A 26454-nucleotide genomic window follows, 5' to 3' on the forward strand; every position below is an offset into this window, starting at 1 on the left:
TACATCATGACCCCGCTGTTGCAACTGTGGAGAAATGTGGGCAAAGGTTCAGTGTCGTCATACGAGAGCCTGCCATCCGACGAACTCTAATGTGACGTCACCAACCTTGTTTTGGTGACGATGGCGTCATTTCAATCGTGGGAGGCTGAAGTTCACTTTAAAAGATGCGTTTGTCAGTGACTGTTTGTAAAATGAGTTTTTTTTCTTTTGCTAGACTTCTAATCAACATTCAGTGTAGGCTACGCCAAATAGCTTTAAGCTGTACTAATCGACCGGTGTAAGCGGTAGCCCAGGCAGCAAATTTGCCTGTACACGTTCAATCAATGTAAAAAACGACTGATTTGCTGTCTGAGGTCGAACAGATTGTGTCGCAGATACGGAGCATTGCTGACGAGGCTTATCAAAAGGCCAATACACGATGTCTTCATACTCTTGCTGCATTATTCCCTCGCCGCCCGAATACTTTGCATTTACATGTTGTTGCTTAGCCATGACATAGCACCAAATATTACTGTACATTGGAACTGATCAAAACGAAGTTAAGACAATTAGTTTTTATGTTGAGAAAACAGGAGGGAAACACTTTTGTGCTCAACACTCGCAAGCTAAATAATTGCCAAATCGTTTCAAAACTATTAATAAAAAATAAAATCTTGTTAAAACGAAATATTTTTGTTTTGTACAGCTTCATCTTGACGTCAAAACAAGTTCAAAGTTACTGATATTATAAATCTCTGCCCTGTGCTGTGTAGTACTTCGCGAAGTTGCAGCATTTCTTTTCAGTGGCCCAGTACTGTATCTTAAACCGACGCGCCAACTGGCATTTTTTCTCAAACCATCGTGACATTTATCGAAATATACGTAATTTGCTTGCTTTGCAATCAATCTGACGACTTTTCGTTGTAGGATCTGCAGGATAATGCCCGAAATCTACTATATGGCTTGCTAAGTGTCGTATTTTACAAACCTACAAATCATGAGACCACTTGACTTTTTTAATATGTTTTTGTATTTGGTGTTTTACGAAACAAAATACACTGCGTTTCTAAATGTACAGTGTAGCAGGTCTGCAAAACACCAAACATAAAAACAATGTTTGTGAACGTCAAATACTTAAAAAAATGATTTGGTTCAAGATGATTTGTAACAGCATCGTAGATTTCCAGCACAGTGATGTTCAAAGCAGGTTAGTGTTTTTGCGCTATACAATTCCAGTGACTTTCAGGTTAAACGATTTTTCTTTCTTATTTTCGTTACTTTAACCAGCTAATATTTACCGAATATATGATTGTGGCTTCAATTCCTATGTACTTATGAGATTAAACTGTTATCCACTTCTCGCCTGACACAATCTCTGCTTTTTGCTGACGTTGAATCATCGCAAAAACGAATTTGCGAACTTGCTGTGTACAGTCCACGGCCCGACCACTGAATCAGTATACAATCTATGACTTCCGTGTTTTACTTTTGAGGAATAACTTATCTGTTTCGTTTGTCGACTTGGCCATCACAATGCGTAATTTTTTCGGAAGCTTTGTGCAATCTTACATTACCGAATAACCTTATAGTTTTGCCATGCACTGCACCTTGCCATTAACAAGATCAATCTAAACAAACATATCAACACGTGTAGGCTACTTGTACAACTTACAGTTGATGTCGTTTTGATTAGCGTCCTTGGATTTTCGAGAAACCATGGTAGGCTACTGCCGTTGTGCAGTGTCGTAGCCAGAAGGGTGAGAGTTTCCTCTTAAGTCGTCACAAACGTCTCTGAAGGGGTTTTAACTCTTAAACCCCTTTGGCTACGCTACTGTCCTGGTGGGGTGTTTTCTTCCGCCCCTGTTGTCCAAACGAATCTGAACCTTGCATGCTACTGCGTATTCTGTGGCTGTTGTAGTAATACATGGATCAATAGTACTAAAGATTTGTTCTCTTTATTACGAATGCTACAAGTGCAAAAAACAGAAGCAGAGATCACATGAACACCTTCACTTTGCTGGTTGTGTTGCCAAGCTGACGCATGTTCTTTGACTTTGCTGTGTGAGAGTCGTACTTTCCAGAGCGAGGCATGTGAACAGAAACCTATGGTAGACAAATACGGTATGAAACTGCACGGTTTTTCGAGTCACGTGTCCGTGGATCAATAATGACATTGAATCGATCGCATTATCGTGATGTCATGTCTCGAGTTAGGGCTTGACAATGAGAATTCGAGCAGCCTCTTGCGACATATTCTTGACGTGCTCAGTTAAACAGTAGCCACATATGGCTACAACAAACGCTAAGCCTACGCTTTTTCCAACTGTTGAAGCAAGTGTAGACGTCAGAGAGTGTTTATTATTTGATCGAACATATAAGGGAAAGGTGAAGAAAGTGCTCGAAGCGTCAGTGAAGCATCCAAAACAATGTTTGTCCTTTTACTTTTTAACTAGCCTGATATACACCGCAGTTATTGTTCGGAAATTCAAAACCAACCTTTTGTGTGGTTTCTTGTCCTTGGCTTTTAAAGTTTCCTTGCCGTTCTGTGGGGTTCGTTGATGAATGAGCGCAATCCACGCTGTAACTCTCGTCGTACCTGGCAATCATATAACACACGGATTTTTCACAAGTTTAATTTACTGCTTGAAGCCGTTGTAAACTATTGCTGGTCTAACGAAGCAAATTATGCTTCAAAGCAGCTTCGCTTCACATTGTTACCAAGAAAAGTAACAATGGAAACTTAAACTTACCGGTACTAACTTAGTGCAAAGTTTTGGTAGAAAGCTACCACTGTCGCTTTGCTTATGTATTTTGATCGGTTTTTCCGTTCTGTTCTGAAAATATAATAAACAATTGTTCTTACGTAGGCTCTTCAGACAACCAAACTTGATCGCACCGTTCTTTCGGGAAAAACTTCTTGCGTTCAACTTTTTTTGCCTTGTACTCTAAAGGGCTTGCTGCCTTTTTATCTGGAATACATAGAAAAGTTGTCAAGACAAGGAATTGTATTAAAAATTGTTATGTCTGAATAATCTATCGAATGCAATTGTGCTGAGTAGGCTACGGATTGTCCGGTCAAGATAGGTCCCCATCTTCGTTTGCTAAGCAATATGCACTTGACTAACGTAACTCGGTTCGGTACTGTAACTGAGCTAGTGGTTCCAAGCCACGACAAGTAGCTTACGCGAAATTGCCAGGATTAACCTATACTTCCATAGCGGTTTTCTCAGTCGAAAGATTAAAAATAAGCTGGCTTAACACAATATTGATGATAGCCTGCTGTAGCCTACGGAATAGAGTAAGGACCCGAAAACAATTGAGTACCGGTAACCACTTTTTTCTAGGCCTCTTTGTTCTACATTGGATCACATCATAAATTTGTGTCAATTTTCATCCTACTGTTGCTAGCCTAGGTCTTTTTTTGCTACCATTTAATTAATCAGTATTACCTTGTCCAACAATGTTGAAAACAATCACTCTCCCTTCCTCGAACCCGACAACAATGGCTTGTCCGGTTTTGGCAATGGTCATGGCGGTTGGTACGCTTTCTAGCGGATAGATAAATGTGCTTCGACTGCCGATTATCTTTGTGATGACCAAGCAATACTGAGCTTCGCTCAAACAACCATCTTTGTCCTAAACAAGAGGGTAAGACTCAGCAACGTAGCGTCTAAAGGGCACGTGCCCCCCAACCATTTCAAAGTTACAAAAAAATTTCAAATATTGTATAAAAAAAATTGCTATAAGGTTGGTTTAAAAATTTTTTGGATTTTGAACTATTAAGAGGGGTGGTAGATATGGAGGTCACCGGTCCAGGGGCGTTGACAGGGGGGTTTAGGTGGTACTTTTGGACCCGGGCCCGGAATATTTAAGGGGCCCGGATTTAAAAAATTCCCGCAACTTCAAACATTGTCAAGATCTTTATATAATCAGATCTAAAGGAATTGCCATCAATGGTTAAAACAGCCATTTCAGCCGTCAGATGATAAAGTACCCGGCCCCTTTCTGGGTACCGGGCTCACTTTGACTTTCTGGTGGTAAAATAGCCACTTCAGCAACCAAACAGTAAAATAAGAATTTAGTCTAGTAGCCTATAGTGATTTCCCTAACCACGAATATTACTCGAAACACGATTTTCAAAATAAACAGGCTAATATTTGTTCAAACTAAAAAATTGAAATGGCACAGGTAAGAAGATTGCTATCCCTGTTTCTGCACTAAATATTAGAGCAAAACCACTTTTCAGATTGCAGCAATCAGCAAATGTTTGACCGAGGCCCAAACACGTACCTTTCCCAAATCAAATTGAAAACTGTCTGACTGTCTGCACTAACTTTGCTGTAAATTCTCTTCTTGTGAGTCTAGAATGACCAATGAAACATCATTGGAATCGGGAAGTAATACTCTAGCGCCATGTGACAAATAAAAATTCCAAAAAGTAACCGCTAGATAGAGATGGTAAGTTTTGCGGTTCCGGTTCAAGAAATTTTAAGAGAGAGAGAGAAAGAAACCTTTTATTTTGTCTGTTGCGGCGATAGTACGGTACAATTATACACAATACGAATAAAATAGTACCATAGCTATCTAAATACCACAACAGACTAACAACCACAACAAAGATGCGCAAGATTTGTTAAATGACCATGCTTAAACGACATCAATGAAAGTTTGTACACAACCTTTATATTCATAACATTGTCGATGAAAGGGGCCCGAAAATAAATTGGTACCGGGCCCGAGAAATCCTGTCAACGGCCCTGCACCGGTCACTTAAATTTTTGCAATTTAGGCTGTATATTTAAGAAAAGTGTATAGGCCTATTTAAGTATAAGTTAGAAAAGTGAAAATAGCAAGATTTTATACAAAAGCGTTTATTAGATAATGAGTAAATTTCGAATGTCATATAGACATAGACCAAAAAATTTCTAAAGTCAAGCTAAATTTTCATGTCAAGTTAAATATTTTTGCTTCTGGGGTGCTCTTCCTCCCCAATCAAATGAGTCACGCTACGCCACTGGTAGCCTACGGTAAGACTCATATTATTTTGATTGAAACGGTAGCCTGTGTGACAGACTATAATCTAAAAGTATCCGCATGTTGCAATTGATTATGCTGATATACGATAGCTGTTGACAAAACTGATTCAACAAAACCAAAACTAATACCTATAGATTAGAGTTTAGACGAAAGTGAAAACAAAAAGAAGAAAAAAGGCGTAGCTTCTTGTCATACTTTTATCTGATAGGTCATAATACATTTACCTGCTTTTTTTTGGCACAAATGTAAACCAAATACGTTCCGTCCCAAGTCAACTTTGTGATGAGGGGGTAACCGTATGTGTTGACTTTGCGCAGCTTTCCGTGGGTCACATCGAGCACTTTTGCGTTATTTGTTGGATCCAATATGGTTAACGTGGCACCTGAATCACTTATGCAAACCTAAGCCAACAGTATAATAATTTTTGTTTGTTTGTCGTATCCAGGCTTACGCCCGCTGATTGAAGATTTAAGTGGACGGGAAGGTAAGGAAGCCAGTCTTCGTGTCCTCATTCAGGCATGCCTTTAAATGTCCTGCCAAAGACACAGCCGTACGCTCTTGAGCAGTGTCGAACCGGCGCCTTTTCGAAGGTCGTTCCAGGGCTCTCACCACTCGGCAATGCAGCCGACAGGATAGGCTAATAATGACTAAATGTAATAGCCTAGGCTTGGCTATGACTATTCAGAACTTTATAGTGACAGTTGTAGCAAGTTTAGTTTCCCAGAGTCGGTACTATTCAAAATCTACCGTCATTAACTGAAAGCGAAAATAATTATTTATAGCCTACTAAAGATTCTCTTCAACGTCTGTGTCCTTGGCATTTCGTTGGTTGGTTTTTAAATTGATTGATTGATTGATTGAATCTTTATCCTCGGACTGGGAAAGCTTCTTGCAGAGCTTAATCCTGGCAGTTTCGCATACTTGTAGAGGCTTTGAATCACTGACGCAGGCCCGGTCACCGAGATTGACAGAGTGACTTATCCTTTGACTTACAAAGCCTTGATAGGTTATTAGGCTACTGGTAGTTTTGCAAACTTGCAGAGGCTTTTGACGCAGGACCGGTTACAAAGATTTTCAGAGTAAAGTTTCCGATTGTTGAAGTGCTATATTGCCGGGGAATTATTTTATCTACTAGGTGCCGCTGAATTTAGAGAAGTTTTAAAATGCGTTGCTCAAGCGCACAGCCCGAAAGCCGAACCGGCGCAGAGTAATCTTGAGTCGGGTGCTCACTGCTCAACCTTTGAGCGTGGACAGTAAAATTTTTTAATCCCATTTATACCATGATAGGATGTCAATGTCAAAAGGAGTGAATAAATGATAAAAATCATTACTAAGATGCATTATTTAATAAATGTGCCATCCTTCTTCAAATAAAAAATATAATAAATTTCAATATGACTGGGTGAGTAAAAATTGACAAAGAATTATAATAGACTACCTGCAGGCTACTCCATGTTGTTATACCAAACCGGTAAAAACTTAACTTCGGCAAGGTTTAGTTTGATTATATTTGTCGAATTAATCAAAGTTGTTTTTGGAAGGAAAAGAATCATGTGAAAAGCTTGTAATAGTAAACCGACATGTAAAATAATTACTTTGTCCATGATCGTATCTTTCATGTCGAGCGACATAAGACTCGTTTCTTCCGCAATGTTCCACACAGTGACAAAGTTACCCGAGTCAAGAGAAATCACATGATCATGCCACGACAACGCGTGAATCTTTGTGATCATGAAACCGGGTCTGCACAAAACCTACAAAACGTAAGACACTGTTGTTAACTTATACAGAAATATCACGGCGTATCATGTTGGTAGAAAAATAGCAGATTTGATTTTTTAAAGTTGAATCGATTAAATTTCATTCGAGTTTCTTTTTTTTTTTAATTTGGGTGTCAGAGTTTTCGTAGATTTCAATTTTTGGTTTACAAAAGTCGTGAATTTCAATCGCCCATCCCCTCCCAAAAAAATTATCTTGCCCCCAAAAATGGTTTTTTTAATGCTATTACGACGTTTACTGACATTATATGTTAAAATTTGAATGACGTTTCATAAATGTTTGGCTGCATTCAGTAACTTTATTTTTAAATAAACACTTTATTTAAAATATTAAAATGTTTGCTTCCCCAACAGTAGTTGCTTTTGCTCTGCTAAAATTTCTTTTCTAACTGCGTCACTGAATTAACCCATTGAACGTCGCTACACCGCAAGCCCTTCTTGTAACAATAGCAGCAGACGAACATAACAGACACACACAGCACGGAGCCTTGTTTTAGAACCAACTTTCGGTGACGTTGACAAGAGTGGTCATGGAATATTTTTGAACGCGGACCCGAGATCACAGGTCCAAAATTTTTCCAAGAGATCAGAAAAGAAAGAAAACACTGCATAGTGCATACTCTTCATTCCTATTGCCTTGTTTAGAGGTCTCTTGTTTGAGGGGCGGGGGTATTTCCTTTTTACCGGGCCCAAATTATTCTAATTCTACAGCCCTGCTCATTTGTAAAAAGTTTTTATTTTTATATGCAGTACTGACCTTGGCAAGCAATCCAGTCCATAATCCAACAGCATTGATTTTCTGATCTTGAGAGATTCCCACTAAAAAAGTGTTTTTGGACGTGATTTGAATGTCTTTCAACATGTAGTTAAAAGTACAAACAACTTGTCCAGTGTGAATTTTCCAGACCTGCACAAAACACAAAGGAAACATAGTAGCCTATATCTACATGCATTTTGGGTGCTGTAGCCTGTAGCCTACAGTGTACATCTCTATAGCCTACATGTGACTGATAAATGTAAGCAAAGTAGATAAGTAAACCATATGTGATAAACATTTTACTTGGAAGTTTAAACGGCTTACCCTTGAAGGTTCAATGGTCTCATTGCCACTTTGTTGATGTTGAAAGACTGAAATCACTAATTGATCGTTTGGCGTAATGAGAAGGTACTTAATCTGCGGTAGATGACATCAGTTTGTAAAAATATGTGGTTTAAATTGCTTCTCATTATCGAAACACAGCGTATTTTTGTAAATTGTAGCCTACCTTTCGACCTTTCATTTTAAATAGATTTTCGCCATTACTAAGGTTCCAGACATATTGGTAGCCCGCGTCATCTGCAGTTACTGCTTTCGAAATCCATGTTGAAAGCACTATGTGGGTGACCGGAGCAACATGCTTTAATTGAAAAGCAATATCTGCGTTGCAAACTCTCCAAATTGTGAGTTTATCACTTTCATCAGACGTGACTGTGTAATTTCCCATCCAAAATGCATTGACTATCGGTCTGAAAATGAATTTTGCATTTCAACTCATCAAAATAGAATAATCATTTGTCATGTGCATCAGGCAAAGTTGTTTATCTTTTACGGTACACAAAACAATAATGGACTTTATAGCCTAATTGTAGGAAATTTTATTCTCAGACTGAGAAAGACTTTGGAAGTTTAATCCTGGCGATTTTGCATACTTTTACGGGCTTTGAATCGCTTTGGAACAGGCCCGGTGGCCGAAATTGACAGAAAGAAGTTTGTATTGTTAAAATTTGGGTGTCTTTGAATTATTTAATTATTCAATCCACAAAATGCTGGAGAATAGAAAGTTGTCCTTGAAATACGTATACTCAAAGGTGTGGGTGTGCAGTGTGCTCAAGCGCACACTCCGAGAGTCGAACCATTGTTGCTTGATCTTGTCATTTCTACGCTCACAAATTCAGCTTCTTAAATGACTGCCATGTAAATACAGATAGATTAATATCTGATTTCTACATTCAACTAAAAAATATGCTCATTAAACTCCTCCATCGGCCTATACGAGATACTTCTGTGATTTCCTGACAGCATTGCAGGGCTTTGCAATGTGAGTTTAATATATTCAATGCATCGCAACTTACCTTCCTGTTATGGCCAATGTTGATAACAATGGAAGGTTTTCCAAATTCCAAATTTTAATTGTGTTATCGACTGAGGCAGTTACTACCCATGGTGAAAGAGACAAGTCTGTCAAAGAAGGCACTACAACATCTCGAACAGAATTCATGTGACCATCGAGAATGGAAACGCATGTTGGCTGAGTGCTAGTAAATCGTATTTGTCAATGAAATCTTTGGTCATATATCAAACAAAAGTGGTGATTAAAATTCCGATAATTGTCTATGTGCTACTCTTAAAACAATTGGTCACCTTCCGTGATCCGACGACAACATTCTTCTTGACAAAGTGTCACTAAACCAAGGCAATTTTTCAATGCAAACTGTTATGAAATAGCCTATACAGATCTGTAAATGCGATATCCCAAATTATCTTGCTTAATATGTAGCAATCGTTAGCTGATCGATTCAACAAACGGAAACTATTCTTTCCATAAGTTCACAATCATACCTGGTTATGTCCCAAACGTAAAGACTGAAATCATCACCAGCCAAAGTCACCAAAAGGTATTTATCTGCTTTCACAAAGTACGCTGTCGCAAACAACTCGTTCTGACGAGAACGAAACTCGCACTCAGTTTTCCATATCTTCAGATTCCAAACGTCAATTTCCATGGGCTTTACAAGAACCAGCCACTGGTGATTTGATGACATTGATGTGTGGATCACGCCGTAATGTGAATGAGAAGATCTGACGTAAAGTCATAAGAAGTTTTGATTGTTTAACTTTTGTAAAATTAACATCAATCCATTTGCGGCTTTCATAAGTTTTTCTTAATTTAGTCATCAAAATTGTAATTGACAACAGTTTCTCCACTCACCACAAGCGGGTCTAGCCAGTATATTTAAGGGGCGATTTCAACAAAACACAGTGATGTGGTGTAATTAATCCGACCTTGAATAAAGTTATTTTTTGTGTTTTGTTGGAAGATCGCTCCCCCACCCTGCTCTGGATCTGCCATTGCCACTCACCGCGAATCAAGCTCAAACAAATGAGTGAAATGCCCTTTTTGAGTCTTTTCCCACACATGAACAAATCCACTTGAGTAGACACCAATCAACTTGCCTTCACAGTTTTCAAACACGTTCACAATATGCCCCACTGAAACACAATAAACAATTGTGGTCACAGCGGTAAACCATAATCTCTTCGTGGGAAAATTGTAACATAAAGTTCCCGGATCCGTTTGTCTGCATGTAGTGACCGAAAAAGAAACACTCCTCGAAACGTCTATTCAAAAAGTGTATTCCTGTAAAATTAGCCCGCGGCTATCGAAAATTAGATGCAACGCCGTACACCACTAAAACTTGTCACTACAGAGCAGATTACTTGGATAAAAGACGGAGAATTTGTCCAGCTAGCAAGCACCAAATAAACCAGTTAAATGTGCGACCGACTTCCAACAAACAACTTCAAGAATGAATCAGAAAAATTTGTGATAACTCAAAGGCACGTCAGCAGTTCGTGTGACGCAATATTTCATGTTTAAACAGGTTTCCAACTGAAACAGGTTTAAACAGGTTTGACACAAGTCTTACGAACGATGGTGCAATTTTGGCTCATGTTTTAGGAATTTCCATGACGTAAGATTCAGTAGACTTGAACGGTTTTTATATGACGTTTGATTAGGTGAACAATTGTCTGGAACAAATTGAGAAGAATAAAATTAAAAGTATTTCAGTTATAAAATTTGTGGTTTAACATTTTTATTTAAATTTTACTCATAAGCATTTACGTAACATATTCTCTATTAAAATAGCTTATGTGGTTACTTGATGGAAGGGAAGCCGGTCCCAGATTGCATAGAACTTTTCCTTTGGCTGTGTCGAACACAGCAATCGTTCTTGGTAGAACTACAGCGTAGACAAACTGCTCGTCCTTTGAAATTAAGCAGCGATGCACCTGCAAATGATTTTTGTTGAATGTTGAATAGGATTACTGATGAGCTACTTATTCGACAAAAAATAAACTTGTTTCCCAGTCTTTAATTTTAGTAAATTGCATCAGGGCTGGATCCAGAAAGTAGCCTTCAGGGTAGGGAGTGATTTCAATAAAACACAATGATGTGTAGGTCTGCATTATTCCAAGCTTGAAAATACACCATGAATTTGTGTGTTTTAGGGAGGCGATCCCCATTTGTTTCTCCTCCTTGAATCAGCCACTGAAGTACATGGATCTCACAGTATTTTTATTACGATTCAAAGTGAGGTTGTGATTACCTGATCACGACATCTCAGTTCGTTGACAAGTGACGCAGACTTGGCGTCAAACAAAGTGATTTTGTCACTGTGGTTTCGCACCCAAATTGCGATGAGCTTTTTGCTTGTAACTGCATCGATGTCTTTGATCGAAAACGGTTGGCAATCTAAAAAAAGCAACTTCTATTTGCATACAGTTAGCAATACTTTGTATTCTGGGTTGGTTACCAAGTTTGCATAATTCTGGTTTGAAATGTATAGAAATGTAATAGTTTTCACCTTGAATTGTGTGAACACATTGCGATAGGACCGAAATACTAACAACGATCAATCCTGACTTTATTAATCTGACCTATTTTGTTTAGTGAAGCAATATCGAATTAACAAGCATTTTTTAAACAAAAAAAGCAACGATTGTTGATTAAGAAGAAATCATTTTTCAAGACTGTGTTAGATGGCCACAGATTACGATCATTAAGTTCAATTCAAAAGATCTGTCTATAACTTGCTACGTCATTAGAACTCATACAAACATTGTTACCTTGAAATGTTTCTTGTAGAGAGACTTTTTTATTTTGGCAACTTTTTTCTTCCAGAAAGTACAATTCATACTTGTGTCCAGAAAGAATTAGAATATGCTGAAAATCACATTGTTTATAACACAATTTGCAGTCATATGGAATTCACAATAGATAGCATCGTCTACTTAGGCTTATTGCCAAACCAGTGCTGAAATGGTGGTAAGATTGCAGATTTTACTGTTATTTTATAAGTTTAAAATAATAGAAAATGCAGTAAGTGTTAATTTACGGTGCGATTTCACTTTTACTGCAGAAGTAAAAACTTTTGTTTTAAACTTAAAGACTATATTACTAATTAAGGTACCATACTTGCTTATTGGTTGTAATTCTCATCCATTCTATCGACTCATTGAACACCATTTCACGAAGTGGATCTCCATTTACCATGTCAAAGAATTTTAACCGATTGTTAGTACAATACACAAGATGCATGAAGGCCTCGGATTGGTAGGCTAAAATGTCGCCGACAATCAGCTCTGGTTCATCAAAGGATACTCGGAGTGGAGCTCCTGGAGCTTGAGCATGTATTCCTGCTGGCAGCAAGGTGGAAGCAATGTGCTTTTGATTACAGCACTGAGAAACAAGTTCTTTTAAACAGGGAAAAACTTTGAGAAACGGAACCGTCCTACTGAATAACTCTCCCGCAAAAACATCAGTGGTGCATTGAAGAAGACTGACAGAGAGGCGAATGGATCTTTCTACAACGAGAATTGCACGATCGTTGTGCCGTAAATACCCTTGTTCGAGGAAGAACAACAACGTAGCTGTGCCATATACTTTCAATATGGCAGACAACCAATAGAAGTTCAGAAAACAATACCTCATGACGTCAGATCGAGTTCCTTGAAGTTGAAGCAGAAATGGGAGCCCAACTGCGATGTGGACGGTTTTTAATGGCACTATTTGGTTGGAAGGATACTGTCCTCTTCTTATGTAGTCTAAGTAATATGTGGTCAACGAGCTTAAAGCCGATTGTTTTTCTTCAGTACTTGCCAGGTACAAGGACGTCATAACCTCTTTGATTACTGTATTTGACCATGAATGCACTTGGCAGCTGACCGAAAGTTTACTGATTAAAAAAGGTGACAACTCACAAAGGAGATTTAACAAGGATACTGACAACGCACTTCGTATAGAACCAAACTCTGCAGGTAAGTTGGGCTTTGAAATGTTTTTAAGCCTTGGATACTTTGATTGCAAATCGGAAATCACGGAATCGTGTTTCATCAAAATTTCTTCCAACTCTTGCTCTGTCAGTCCAAATTGACTCACTGTTATCAATTTTGCCGTTACGCGTACGAGATAGACGCCATATTTTTCTTGGAGACGCAGCATATAGTGGCGAATGGCAGCAGTTTGGTCTTGTCCAATGGTGTCTTTAGTCACATCTTTTGATGAGTTCCAACTAAATAATTCATCAAAGTTACATCATTGATTTTCATTTAGCTTTCTATTGTAAGAAAATGAAAAATGATTGTAATTTATTTATTGAAGAAAGTTATGTTGTCAAAAGTGTAATTATTCCATTGTCATGTTTAAGTGTTCATAATTTATGATTCAGCAAAGAAACAAAGAATTGCAGATTTCTAACACTTTTAAAAGTGCACAATCGTGGCTTTGAAGAGTAGCCTACAATTCAAAATGTTTGCGTAAGTCGCACTGCTGTGACTCTTTGCAAGTTCTATAGTGAGTAGTCAGGTAGTGCTGACGTCAAAACGATCGCTCCTTCTCAACTCTTTGCAAGTAAGATAGGCTAATAGTTTTAGTCACAATGTTGTAAATCTTTTTCAGAGTTGACAGTGAAACTTTATGTACAGTATTTTCATGCGTTGATGTAGACTAGTCAGGACGACAAGAAAAAATACTTTAGTTTAGAGCCTTGTTTGCAATATTTAAGATCATGTTCCAATTTCCGTAATTTAAAATAAAGATAACTATTTAGATTGAAAGCGACTTTTAAAGCTGCAGATGTCGCCTATTTGAAAAAAGCTTCAACCAGGTTACACTTATAAAGTTGTGAAACCTAACGTAACGACATTTATGATTATGTTAATAGGCAAATCATCAATGAATCGAACAATAACCATAGCAGCATGTGGCCCTTGACCTACATTATCACGGGCATGTTAGACACCAATTGTCAAATTTGAATCCTTTATTGACCTTGTTAGCATACTTCGTTGCAAAGATTATGTCGCTCAGTTTAAAGTAATGCAGCTGGCATTGTAAATTCAATTAGCCCACTTCATTTTAAAGTAAAATTAGAAAATACATCCACAAAAACACTGGGCAGCGCAAGTTTGATGTATGGCAAGGTATAGCTTTGATTGCAATGGAAAAACCTACCTTGCAGCGTGAGTGCTAATGAGATGCATCATGCATGGTGTAATCGGGCAATCCTTGGTGTCTGAACATAAGAGATTGCATTAATTTCATGATTGCAAAAATTGTACAAATCAATTCTCTTCAGCATATAGGCCTATTACGATTATTTTGTATAAAAATGTCTACTGTAGGGTTTAGAAATGCAGACCGAAACGGCTGATAGACTCCATCTAAGGCTGAAGGTCCACGAAATTTATAAAAAAAAGTCCATGAGCCGAAAAAGGTTAAGAACCACTGATTTAAAAATATTCTAAACTCTGCTCTGATCAGGCAAACGGCCAAACGATTTGAAAATGTAATGTTTGTTATTATTTCTATTACAGAAAGATGTCAGTAGAACTAGAAAATGAACAAATTGCCTGTGTTGAGACTTTGTATGGCAAAAACATGCTGTCCAGATGTGATTCTTCGATTTATGTTGTTCAGTATGTGTCGTATGTGCTTGCCACATTGCATAGGAGACAACGGCTTTATGTTGATTATTGAAACATTTTCTCTGAAATGCATCAACAACAGCTTTTAAATGAGGTAAATATGTTATACAATAGGTACTTTAGGTATGTACTTTAGGTATGTTAGGGTAGGTACCTTACAAAACCACAAAATTTATAACCTTTTGATTGTACTTTGGTAGAAAACTGCTTTGGAAATGAAATAAAACAAAACGAAGAAAATTTCTTTGAAACAAAAGGAATTGTTATTTGTACTGAACAGTCCGACTTGTTTTGTTTGAGATATTAACAACTAGTCACAACTTAAATTATCCGATAGCTTATGCTGTAAAACAGTCCAGTTTTTAATGTAGGCTACAATGAAAAGCTTAAGCTATAATTTTTGTAGTTTTGTAAGGTTGTTCTACAGCATAAATTATTGGATAATGTAGGCTACTGTAGGTTGTTACTTGTTGATAATAACCCAAACGAAACAAGTCGGACTGTTCAATACAAATATATTTCAAAACGTTTCCTTTTGTTTCAAAGCAAATTTTCATGGTTTTGTTTTACTTCATTTCTAAAGCAAAGCAACTTTCTTAGTTAACAGTTTAAACGAAACGATTTGCCAACTGTTTAAATTTACGAGGGCCAGGGGTGTTGACAGGGGGGTCTAAGTGGTACTTTTGGACCAGGGCCCGAAATATTTAGGGGGCCCGGATTTAAAAGATTCCCCGCGACTTCAAACATTATCAAGATCTTAATATCATCAGATCTAAAGGAATTGCTATCAGAAGTTAAAACAGCCACTTCAGCCGACAGATGGTAAAGTACCGGGCCCCCTTATAGTGATTTCTATAACCACGATTTTTTTTTCAAAAACACGAAATATTTTTCTTCACCCACTCTTTAGTTCTGAAGATGTATATTTTTGGTGATAATCACAGCTACTTGCGTTAACTTATACAAAAAATTAATTTCAGCCGCAAACTTCAACAACCTTAAACATAGCGACGAAGATCGTGATTGAGAGCAAGGATTTCGCGGTTTACGGAAAAATCCCTAAAGCGTAATTGCGCCGTTGGGGAAATTCGTGGATACAACAAATCTTTGAGAATATAATGATATATATACATAATTATGGTAATGATATTCCTCTCAATTTTCTACCTTGAACTGAATGTATCGTCCTCATTTTAACAGCACATCAATAAAAGTTTGTAGGCCTACACAACCTTTATATTCATAACATTGTCAATAAAGGGGGCCCGAAAAATAAATTTGTACCGGACCCAAGAAATCCTGTCAATGGCCCTGACGAGGGCTCAGCGCAAAAATATTTCAAAGTATTTTTTGCGCTTTGACACAAATTATTGTAAAAACATAAATTTGTTCCGGACAACCCAAGAAGCAAGCATGACTAGAATTTGTGATAACCATGTTCCAAGCACGTTTTCAGTTGCAATTAACACAACCCAAAAGCAAGCAAAGCAAAACTATTTTTTGAATTACTTGAAAGCGGTCAACATATGGCGGTAGACGGGACTGTCGGAATCGATAGACACCACAAGTTTGACGTGCTCCGGAAGATCAAGAGACAACCAGGAACGAAATAATTCTGATTCCTCTTTGTCTTTCAACTGATCAATCCCATCGAGAAGTAGAATTATTGGCTGGTAAACGGAAGCTTGACTTAGCAGAGATAAAAATCTCTTTCGTTGAAATGCAACGTCTGACAAAGAAAAATAAATATTACAAAAACTCAATAATAACTTTTTTTCAAACACAAAGCAGCTCTATTGCTTTAAGACATAATCGGCATCATCTTTTTTAAATTTTTGATAGTCGGCTACACAGAGCTAACTATTCAAGCTGAAAATACATATAATGGCCTATGTAGAGCTGTTGATATTGGCCTGTTAACATAGTCAACCATATATACTTTCATTTCCTTTTATTATTTAGCCTACTGTGATTTAAACGTGCAAAACATCTGAAACAAACGCAAAACGTGAATAAAATGTATACTGTATATTTTTCATATAACTTTCTAGTGTCTATACCTGTACACCACATGCTCAATGTTTCCTGTGGCATCCCAAAACACTTCTCAAGCTGCGAACACAAGCTGTCCAGCAAAAGGACAGTATATGAGCTCACGTACGTATGACCGAGAAATCGTACCGCACAAATGGGATTGCTTGCGACATTGTACCACTCAAATATCTGCACAGACAGTAGTTAAGTATAGCTACATCAAATCTGGGTACGGTAACATCCTTTTTAAGTGATACATCTTTTACCTTCAGTTTTTTGCTTTCTTTTTAGCATGACCATTTGTCTCATTCTGCTGAGTAGGCTAATAAGTTGTCTTTAATTCAAAGGTTAAACAATAATTACTTTCATTCGTCTATTTCAATAGAGTGTCACCAGTTTACCATTGATATAGTCTTTCATTCAAGTTTTCTAACTGATTGTAGTTCTGTTCTGACGAGCAAGCTAATACTTTTTAAAGAAATGGATATATCGCGTTAGAATTTACCTCGGATGCAACGGTTGCTATGAGATAAGTTTTTCCTGAACCTTTGCTCCCGTGAACTATCAGTGGTTTAGTGGAAGGTTTTAAAATATAATCATGGACAGCTTTCACAACATCTGGACAGAGTTCATTAGAAAGCTGGTAAAGGTCTTTAGCAATCAAGCAGTGGCATATAATTTCATGTGAAACCTTTCTTTCTCTGAATACAAAAGCCATGTCAGCAAATATATTTTAATAAATAGAATTAGTGAGCATTTCGATCAAACCTGGTGTCTACTTTTTCCAACTTGGCGTGGGTGTCATCAACTTTACACCATGAGCATTATTCATTATTCCATTTTTAAATCCATAATTTGCCAATTGGTATTTGGTCATGGATTAAATGTTTTCATGAAACATAATCTTTTTTCAAAAAAAAAAAAAAAAAAAAAAGAATTAAAGAGTAAATAGCCGTTATGTCGTAAAAGTTCTCAAACAATCACAACACTTTGAAGTAGTTTCCAGATCCAAATCAGACAATTTGGTCACAAAATTAGGATTTTTACAACTTTCACATGCTGGAGCTCTGGAAAAATTTAATTACAGACCATAGACAATAACGCCTCCATGTAGTAATACAGTAGTTCCTACTTATTAGACGCACAGTTAATAAGCCCACCCGCTTATTAAGCCCAATTTGGTTTGGCCCTGACTAACTCCTATTCATGCATGTAACCCAAAAAACGCTTCATAAGCCCAAGACGCCGCTTAATAATCCCAATTTCGATTATATTTGCTTAAAATTGTGGAAAAAAAAGGGTCACAATTTACTATTTTCGTCTTGCTTTCGACAATTTTACACTTTACAGTGTTACACTGCTAACTCAGTTTTTAATGTTCTGTGATCGTTGGGTTGTACAAATCACGGCTCGTTGCTGACACACACAACTCGTAAAAAACACAATGTTTGGCGCTCCTCAAAATGTATGGCATATAACAGGAAAGAAACGATCGGTGTGTACAATATTATTGTTAACAGATTTAGCAACTTTTAGCCATAGTACAGTCTGCCATAGTCAATCATGCGTATAGGAGTGGTAGAAATTCGTCCCTCTCTTTTTAGGCCCACCCGCTTAATAAGCCCAAAATTGTCCGGTCCCGAGGTGGGCTTATTAAGCGCGAGCAACTGTATTACGTTTTGTCAAATACGGTACAAATTAAGATTAGGTTATCAAGCTACGAACTGCAATGGTCGGACGCTTTTATTCGTCATCTGCACAACAACGTCTCGCAATTGACTGCAGAAGTCATCTATGTACTCTTTATGCGATTCGTTCTGCAAACCAACTTGTGGCATCCACGTCACGGCACACTTGTACACTCTCATTTGACCTTTTGATGTTATAACCTTTTCAGGAAGCTGCACCTGCAAAATCAGATTGTTCTGGAATCTATTTTCCTTAATAAAGTAATGAAATAGTATCTTTGAAAAAACAATCAACACAAATTACAAACTTTGAAACTAGTTAATTAGAAGCATCGTTAGTCAAGCGTGTGTTTTCTTTTCTCTCACTATTAGTCGCGAATTGAAGTAAACTGCTAGACACTGGGATTTAAAATTAAGTAGGCTACCGTACCATAGTCTGTAACTTTCAACATTTTGTTCCCGACAATTTTCACCAAATCAAACGTCATATAAAAACCGTTCAAGTCTACTGGATATTACGTCATGGAAATTCCTAAAACATGAGCCAAAATTGCACCAGCGTTCATAAGAATTGTGTCAAACCTGTTTGGGCCTGTTTGGGCCTGTTTAAACAGGAAATATTACATCAGCTTTAAACACCTGTTGGAATGACTTCATAATTGTCTTTCATTATTGCGTCACAGTACTGCATACGTGAATTTGAGATATTGCTATCTATTCTGGTCATTCGTAAAATGATTGTTTGAAAGTTGGCCGCACTTTTAACTGTTGGCTTAGTGCTTGCTAGCTGGACAAAGGTTCCGTCTTTTATCCAAGTAATCTGTTCTGTAGTGACAGTTTTTCAGTGGTGTAAGGCGTTGCACCCCCTCGTTTTCGGTAGCCGTGGGCTAATTTTACAGAAATACACTGTTTGAAAAGAAGTTCAAGTGTGTGTTTCTTCGGTCATTATATACAGACGAACGGATTCGGGAACTTTATGTTAAAATTTTCCCAAGAAGAGATTATGGTTTACCGCTGTGACCACATTTTAATGCTTTACTTTGCAAATTTACGATTTCGAACGGTTGAGTAAAATACAGCTTTCATCAGCATATCATTTGATCCAGGAAGGCAATCACTTGGGCCTAAAAAAGCTGAAGCGCTGTTAACATTTATGCAGCCAAGTTCGAGAAAACCAATCCTTTAAAGCTATAGGCTACTGCTACACCTTAAGGTTATAAATGCCACTATCATGGCACTTTTGTTTGCAAATCAGCAGTGAATGATTTAGGGCGTAAAGCTTGTCCATCATAATTTATAAACCAATCTAACGTAAACCCCGAAAAGAAAAGCCCAAAAGATACTTTGACTTTGAGTCCACACATCAAGGTAAGGCAACAAAACAACTAACGAGAAGTAAGATTATAAGTTGCTTTTGTGTTACATTTAGTCAACCTTTGTAATTTCCTAATTGCTATTGTTTTTGTAAACCTTTTTTAACGTTTGATTGAGGAAGTTTATTTTAAACTTAAAGCATGTAGCCGTGTACAAACTAGTAGCCTAAGCGCTAAGCCTATTTTAATTTTTGCACCTCTCTGATGAAATCAAGCTTGGACAACGATGCTTGGTCCAGCATCTCTTCAGTCACATACAATCCGGCCTTGTCTTTGTTTATTTGCTGTATATCGACGTAGTTATGCACCCGACCATAGTTCATGTCCGTGTCCATCTCGTTGATTGTTCTCACGTAACACACACACTTAGTGACGTCATAACCGCTTGCTGACAATATCCCACTTTGAAATTCAGCTTCCAAAACTGTAAAATAAATCTTTAGTTGAGACTTTGTGGTGAAAGCAACACCTGGCTTCTTTGCACATTTCTAACATGTCAGGACACGACAAAAATTAATGTTAACCGACATATTTTAATTCTAAAATTAAATTTTTTTCAACAACCCGATCTTCACTACAGTTGCTATTTCAAAATCTCCAATCTAACAACAACTAGCTTGGCCTACTCAATTAATAAACAAAAATAAGAAAAAGTTAGAAAAGTTTATTATGTGCAACATCAACATTTTCAACGGACATTATTTTTTAAATGTAGTTTCTTAAATGCCATTTAGCACCAAAAAAATTGTTATTTTAAACATATTGTATAATGGCTGGCTTAAATTTATTGATCTTTCTTACCTGATGTCAGAATTAGATTTGCTTGTTCAGCAGGGATGACTTTGTTTTCTAAAGCTTTTGCAGTTGCGGTGCGTAACAGGTCTTTTATGGTCGTTGCCACTTTACCAATCCCATCATTGGACTTTAATTGCAAGCACCCATTTGTCTGCAAGAAAAAGTAATTTTTGTTAAATACAATATCGGCTAAATTGCATGATTAAAAGGAAGAAACCCAACAAATGTTGATTCAATAAATGAAAAAAATGAAGAGGAGCCTACAGTACAATTGGAGAGTTATTGATAGCAGTTGACCCCCCCCCCCCCTTCTCCCGTTAACTGGATTGTATATGTACCTCAGTGACGTTCGGTGGCTTAAACCGTTGGGAAAGCAACTTGAAAATATGCTGCAGCAAGGTAGTAGGCACGAAGGGCGTAACCGTCGGTTGAAGCCCGAAGGTGTGTTGCCGAAGGCAACACTTCCAGCGGGGGGTCTGGGGGGCCTCCCCCAGAAATTTTTGAAAAACACTTCCAATTTGGTGCGCTCTGAGAGCATTTCCAAAACAAATCAAACATAAAAATCTGTCAAATTGTGCTTCGCCTATGTCGTGATCATACATCCATTTAATGTTTAGAAGTCGTGAACAATCTTAATTTTAACGTTGCAGGACCAAAATCCAGTGTTAAACATGGAATAATAGTTGTCTAAATATTTAATTCGTCATGAATGTTCATTCTCAGATATTCAGTTAGGCCTACACTACAAAAACTAACACTTAGGCCTAAACATTACAACCGCAAGCAATTTGTACAAAAAGCTGGATAAGTTTGCCTTCTGCGTATAGAAGCTTAACGAACTAAATATTGCATCCGCACCTGAACGTTCATTGGCGAAGTAACGTTATATCAACGCTGTAAAAAGGGCAAAGGCATGACTATGAAAGCTAGTAGGCTAAAGTACATGGCGAGGAGACATCAAAAAACAGCAACAATTATTTCGGCATTATGATGCTGTGCTCTGTACCGTGACGAGAGACCATTCTGACGAGTTAGTCTAGCCGCTCTAGCGAATGTTCGCATTGACGTCACTGGGAAAGCAAAATTAACCATACCATAACCATAACACATCTGATTGGCTAAGCAACTGGTGATGTTTTGCAAAACGAGTGAGGATTGGATAAAACGAAGGCGTTTTTTGACATTTTTGAATCTGGGAAAGCAAGTTTGATAGTTGCTTACCTGGAGCCTCAGTGATTGTTTCTGACAGAAGCGTTTGCGTTAATTGGCATTTATAGGCAAGACATGCGGTCTGGTGAGGACTTAGACTACTCACAAGCGTTACGAGTAATTCTAGTCACGAATACAGTAATTTTCAAGTTAAAATAGACGTGATAAAAATAATCAGAAGTTAAACCTAGATTATATTTTGCATAGTTTTCGCTCAGGTAAGCACTGCTTTCCTTGCTTTCCCTCACCGATCGTCACTGATGTACCTTCGATTTTAAAGAAATCGCCAAGATGCAACAACAGCCGTGCAATTCTCAGATTGTGAGTTTGAGCAACTAACTTCAAAGACAGCTCTTCATAAAAGCGCCACCTAATGAAAGGAATGCTCTACATGCAACAACACTTTAACTTGCGATAACTAGGCTACCCACTGTTGATCTCTGAGATCGAGTAACCATCAATGGTTCAAAGTTTCTCTACTTGTATGAAAAACTCAGGATTATGCTTCAAAAGAGGCTTTCTCGGTCAATTGATAAACATTCTTACAATCAATCCGTTTTACCAGAGAGCTTAAAATATCATTGGGTGATTTCAAGACGTAATGCGGCGGCCTAGCGTTTTCGTCTCTTTGGTAGCATTCCTCTAGCAGACGACAGTTTGGTAACTTTGCTTCGTAAACAATTTTCAATAACTTCTCAAATAGCAAACAGTCGATACGGCTTGGAATGCAAGGAGACCAGTACTTGTGACCGATCAGTGACTGCAAAATAAATGATAAAGAAAATCGATGAAACAGGTACGACAAACAACGTTTTTTATAGATTACACTAGTCAACACAATTTTTCTTGCATGGAGTTTTACGATGGATTTAGGACAATTTGGGGAAGCTGAATCTGGTGTTAGTTTTTGTTCATCACATCACGTTTTTGAGATGTGAAAACTTTTTTTAATTGATATTTTTACAGATTTAAGTTATAAAATTGATGTCGCGTTCAAGCACCCGTGTATGGAATGATGTTTGCAATGGGAGGCAGCTATTCCCTTAAGAATGCTTTTCCACGACTACTTTTGTGATTGCATCCTTTTCGGTCATTATTGACTGTATACAAGCACTAAATAAACGAAATATATTTAAAGAAGTACAATTTGAAGCATTGTGCTCATCACTGGTAAGGCACTATAGTGAAAAGCTGATTTTTTTTAGTTTGTGTCTTTCTGACAAAATTGAATCTGCAGATTTAAACTAAACATATGCAAGAAAAAGTAATGCTGTCACTTTAAAACGATTTGTAAAGTGCTGTAAAAATCCAAGCATATCTTGGTAGCCTACAAACAAATGCAGTCAAGCTAAAATATCAAAAATTTTCTTTTTGTATCTGATTTCTTATGAACTGCATAAGTGCATAAGGGACATCTATCATCGAACACCAGCAGTAATCTGCAATCATGTTGCAATTTCATCGATCTTGGTAACGTTTTTCCATCACTTTGATCCCCTGATGGAAACGCCTGCTCTGCTCTTCATTTACGTCTCCAAGGTTCTCTGGAAACTCGCTCAGGCAACTGTGCAAGTAGTGAACTTCAATGTTCATCCTACTCCCAAGTTCGTGCAGGCTGATGAGAAGCTCCTGAATCATTTCTCTGTAATTGTCTGCTTTCTTATTCATTCCCAAGGAAATTATATACCACACCAGTAAATGCATTTCAAGTTCGAGTTTCGATGGTGGCCATGTAGTCACAAAGTGCTGGTTCTTTGGCAACGTTCTAATCTGAAGCCCATCAAATATCCCTGCTTTTTTCTTTTCATAGCTAAGGCCAAGAAATTTTCAGAATATGTGATCAAAACAGTCCCCATAACGATCAAGTGCTTTGACAAACTGCTTCATTAGTACAAAGTTGATGTGCAATGGCGGTAGAGTGATCTTTTTCCGATCAACCAGCGGATTGTTTATGATATTTTTATCTCCAGATTTTATACTGGCCATTCTTTTCTACCCAATGTTTTGTTGACCAGTGTTATTTTATGCATGAAGGTAATACGCTTATTGATAAAATCCATCTCAGTGTAGGGGTGGGCTATTTTTTCTAGCAGCCTAATCATTGCCAATTTTTAGAATTCGACCAGGATTGATGTAGGTTTTATAAGATACATGAAAAAACTTTTGTAATAGACTACTTGTTGTACCATTGTGTTATCCTTTGTATAGCATCAAAAAGAAACAAGAAAATCTCATTCAATTTCTGTTTTCAGTAAAAATACACGTTTCAAACGTTTCATGCAAAAACCTGTTACGAAGTTCTTACCACGAAGCTTGTTGAAATAGATTTTTCTCTGCAAACTTTAATTTCATTCAGTCGTCTTTCTTTAGACACCAGGAATCCATTATCAGGCCCAGCGTTCAAATCAATCACCTGAAAACATATGCCGTAGTTTCATATCAAATAATTGAGATTATTAAAAGCAGTTACGCGGTTGGTTTGTCAACTCATTCCGACGTTTCGTTCTTCTTGCCATATTGCAAACCCCAGAATGGCAAAGAAATGTCAAATATTCAATCAAAAAAACAGAATGCTCAAACAAATTTTATCCTTACTAGTGCTTTCCGTAGGCCAATGTTGGGTTTGTTGTGGGGTAACAGCCAACTACAGTATGTAGGCCTACAATATTATAAAGTTTGTATCTTTGTGTTCATTCTTGTGTAAATCAGCAACCCTAAGACTGAGGTGGTAGCAATAAAAGTTATTGTTGCGCCAGGTGACACAAAATGGAACGCGAAGGCTGTATATAGGCTGGAGAGCGACAACAAATAAAGTTGAAAAAGAGATTTAAAACAATATGTTTTTTGTGCAGGTGTCAACTTTATCTAAGCGATCAAAACACCTGTTCTTGAATAGCTTAACTTCAATGTTAGTTTAGATTAGTTTCCAAACAAATATAGCTATTACCTGAAATTCTATATCATAAGTTTCACTGCAGTGTTTGCGCAAGCTTGGCACAACTTGACTCCACAATGCGTCTCTTTCGAGGGATGAATCTAAATAATTTATATTGTTTTGAAAGCTGCTTTTCAAGTTAATAACTACAGTAGGCTAGTTGTTGCTTTTTCTTTTCATCGGCTTACCTTGAGGATTTGAAGAAAAATATAACCGGACGAGAGCTCGCTTGGGCTGCTTTATTCTCTCCAAATTTCCCCTCAAGATTACATCTTGATAATAACTTCCCAGCGCATTTCCTTGCAATTGACTCACAGAGGATGAGCCTATGCATGTAAACAAAAGTATTAGTAGCCGGAAGCAAACAGATGCTGCAATTGCTTTTTGTTTTTCTTTGTTTTGTTTTTTTATGAAAAAACTTGCAAAGAATTCATCTTTGGACAACCTCTTTAAGTCTGCAACACGCACAAGGTGTCAAGTTGTTTCTGTACAACACGCCATCAAAAAAGTTTGACAATAAATTGTCAACATGTTCACTTTGAAAAACGAAATAATCTACAGTGCAGTAATGTTATAACAATAGTGCAATAAACTTTAAACGTTGACAGCGAAGTAAATGTTGTTAGCACACATAATATGTACAACTTGTTCACGGTTGTAGAAGTCTTTCTCAGAAAAGATTACCACCACATGAATAATCAAAATCCTGGATTTTGAACAATAACTTTATTTATTATTAAACAATAATTTTATTTATTATTGTTTAAAATCCAGGCTTTTGATTATTCATGTAGTGGTAATCCTTCTTGCTCAGAGCAGTGAAGATAATGTAGAATAAGGATGCGTGCACTTTGTGTATTTAGTTGAATGCAACAATGCCGCAAATTGAAAAAATATTATTGCAAGCAACAAAAAAACAAGCAGCAACATTTCTTCAACGGCATACACAACAGAATACTGTAGTATCATGAAACCTAAGGAGCTGGTGTCAGATTGGCCGTTGAGTGGATTTGGTGATGAAGCTTTAGGAGGAATTTGAGTTGAATGAGCCTTTAGGAGTTTTCCTTTGTGCCGATGCAACTTCTGTAAATTTAATATGGAGTTGTTGGGCTGCGTTCTGGCTGGAACAGAAACCACAATCTCATATTTCTTGAACAAACAATCATTTATTCTATTTCATAACAAGAAGAAGGCTTCTTTATTCGAAATACTGCCATTAAACCAAATTACCGCCAAATCTAATTTCATCTCCGTTTGACGTTACAAATATGCATTACTTAAAAAAATAAAACCACCATTTAAAAACTTGGTTTACATAATTTGTCCTTTGGATATCAGCGGTAAAATATAAGTAAGCTGCAGTGAAGCTTTCATTGCAATTCCAGTCAGCAAAAGTTGTTATTTGTTCATTGTTTCTACAATCTTTCGACATATAACGACGTTGAGACGATATATATAGTTTAACTTTTGCTGACAGGAAAATTGTCTATTTATAATGGTTCTGATACCTCGTTGGTTTGTGTTATGCTGAGAGAACGCCTTCTACTTGCAGCTAAGGTCTTTTCTCTTTGTGAACCATTCATCTCTTATCTTTAAAATTCGATTGATATGTATTTTGTGTGTCAACGTAATCCATTGAAGACCAGTGTATCGATTATATTGCAGAACGCAAACAAATAAATTTTGATCTTATTTTTTTGCTCACTACTATTCAAAACAGCATCCCTAAAAATAGAATACATAGTATACAACAAATTCACAATAACCAAGATCGAATCTATTAATACAGATACAGACAATATCTCATCTCATAAAGTCTAAAACTGCATTTTTTCTACACAAAATTATTGAAATATGGTGAAATATATTACGTAATTCA

The 26454-nt window shown here is 37.2% G+C and overlaps 2 protein-coding genes across 2 annotated transcripts in view; one reads left to right on the plus strand and one right to left on the minus strand.

Moving 5' to 3' along the window:
* Positions 1-1838, plus strand: part of LOC145778628 (intermembrane lipid transfer protein VPS13A-like) — a 51886-nt gene extending 50048 nt beyond the window's left edge. The window contains exon 74 of the mRNA XM_082590157.1: positions 1-1838. Coding sequence (XP_082446283.1) covers positions 1-90 — 90 coding nt within the window. The 3' untranslated portion in view covers positions 91-1838.
* On the minus strand, positions 1838-26158 carry LOC145778966 (NACHT and WD repeat domain-containing protein 2-like). The gene is made up of 30 exons (XM_082590551.1): positions 26084-26158; positions 25550-25724; positions 24764-24901; positions 24588-24676; positions 23946-24053; positions 22203-22400; positions 20438-20582; positions 19834-20060; positions 18301-18482; positions 17081-17276; positions 16602-16764; positions 16051-16270; positions 14467-14603; positions 14069-14129; positions 12032-13127; positions 11683-11779; positions 11163-11308; positions 10716-10845; positions 9915-10044; positions 9394-9633; positions 8907-9089; positions 8060-8300; positions 7876-7968; positions 7552-7701; positions 6612-6770; positions 5241-5417; positions 3429-3615; positions 2843-2948; positions 2476-2575; positions 1838-2082 (listed from the first exon to the last, which is right to left on the minus strand). The coding sequence occupies exons 1-30, from the start codon at positions 26156-26158 to the stop codon at positions 1975-1977; spliced, it is 5457 nt and encodes a 1818-aa protein (XP_082446677.1). The 3' UTR covers positions 1838-1974.
* Between the last annotated feature and the right edge of the window lie 296 nt (positions 26159-26454).

The sequence above is a fragment of the Aplidium turbinatum genome, chromosome 10 (genome assembly GCF_918807975.1).
Source record: "Aplidium turbinatum chromosome 10, kaAplTurb1.1, whole genome shotgun sequence".
NCBI lineage: Eukaryota > Metazoa > Chordata > Ascidiacea > Aplousobranchia > Polyclinidae > Aplidium > Aplidium turbinatum.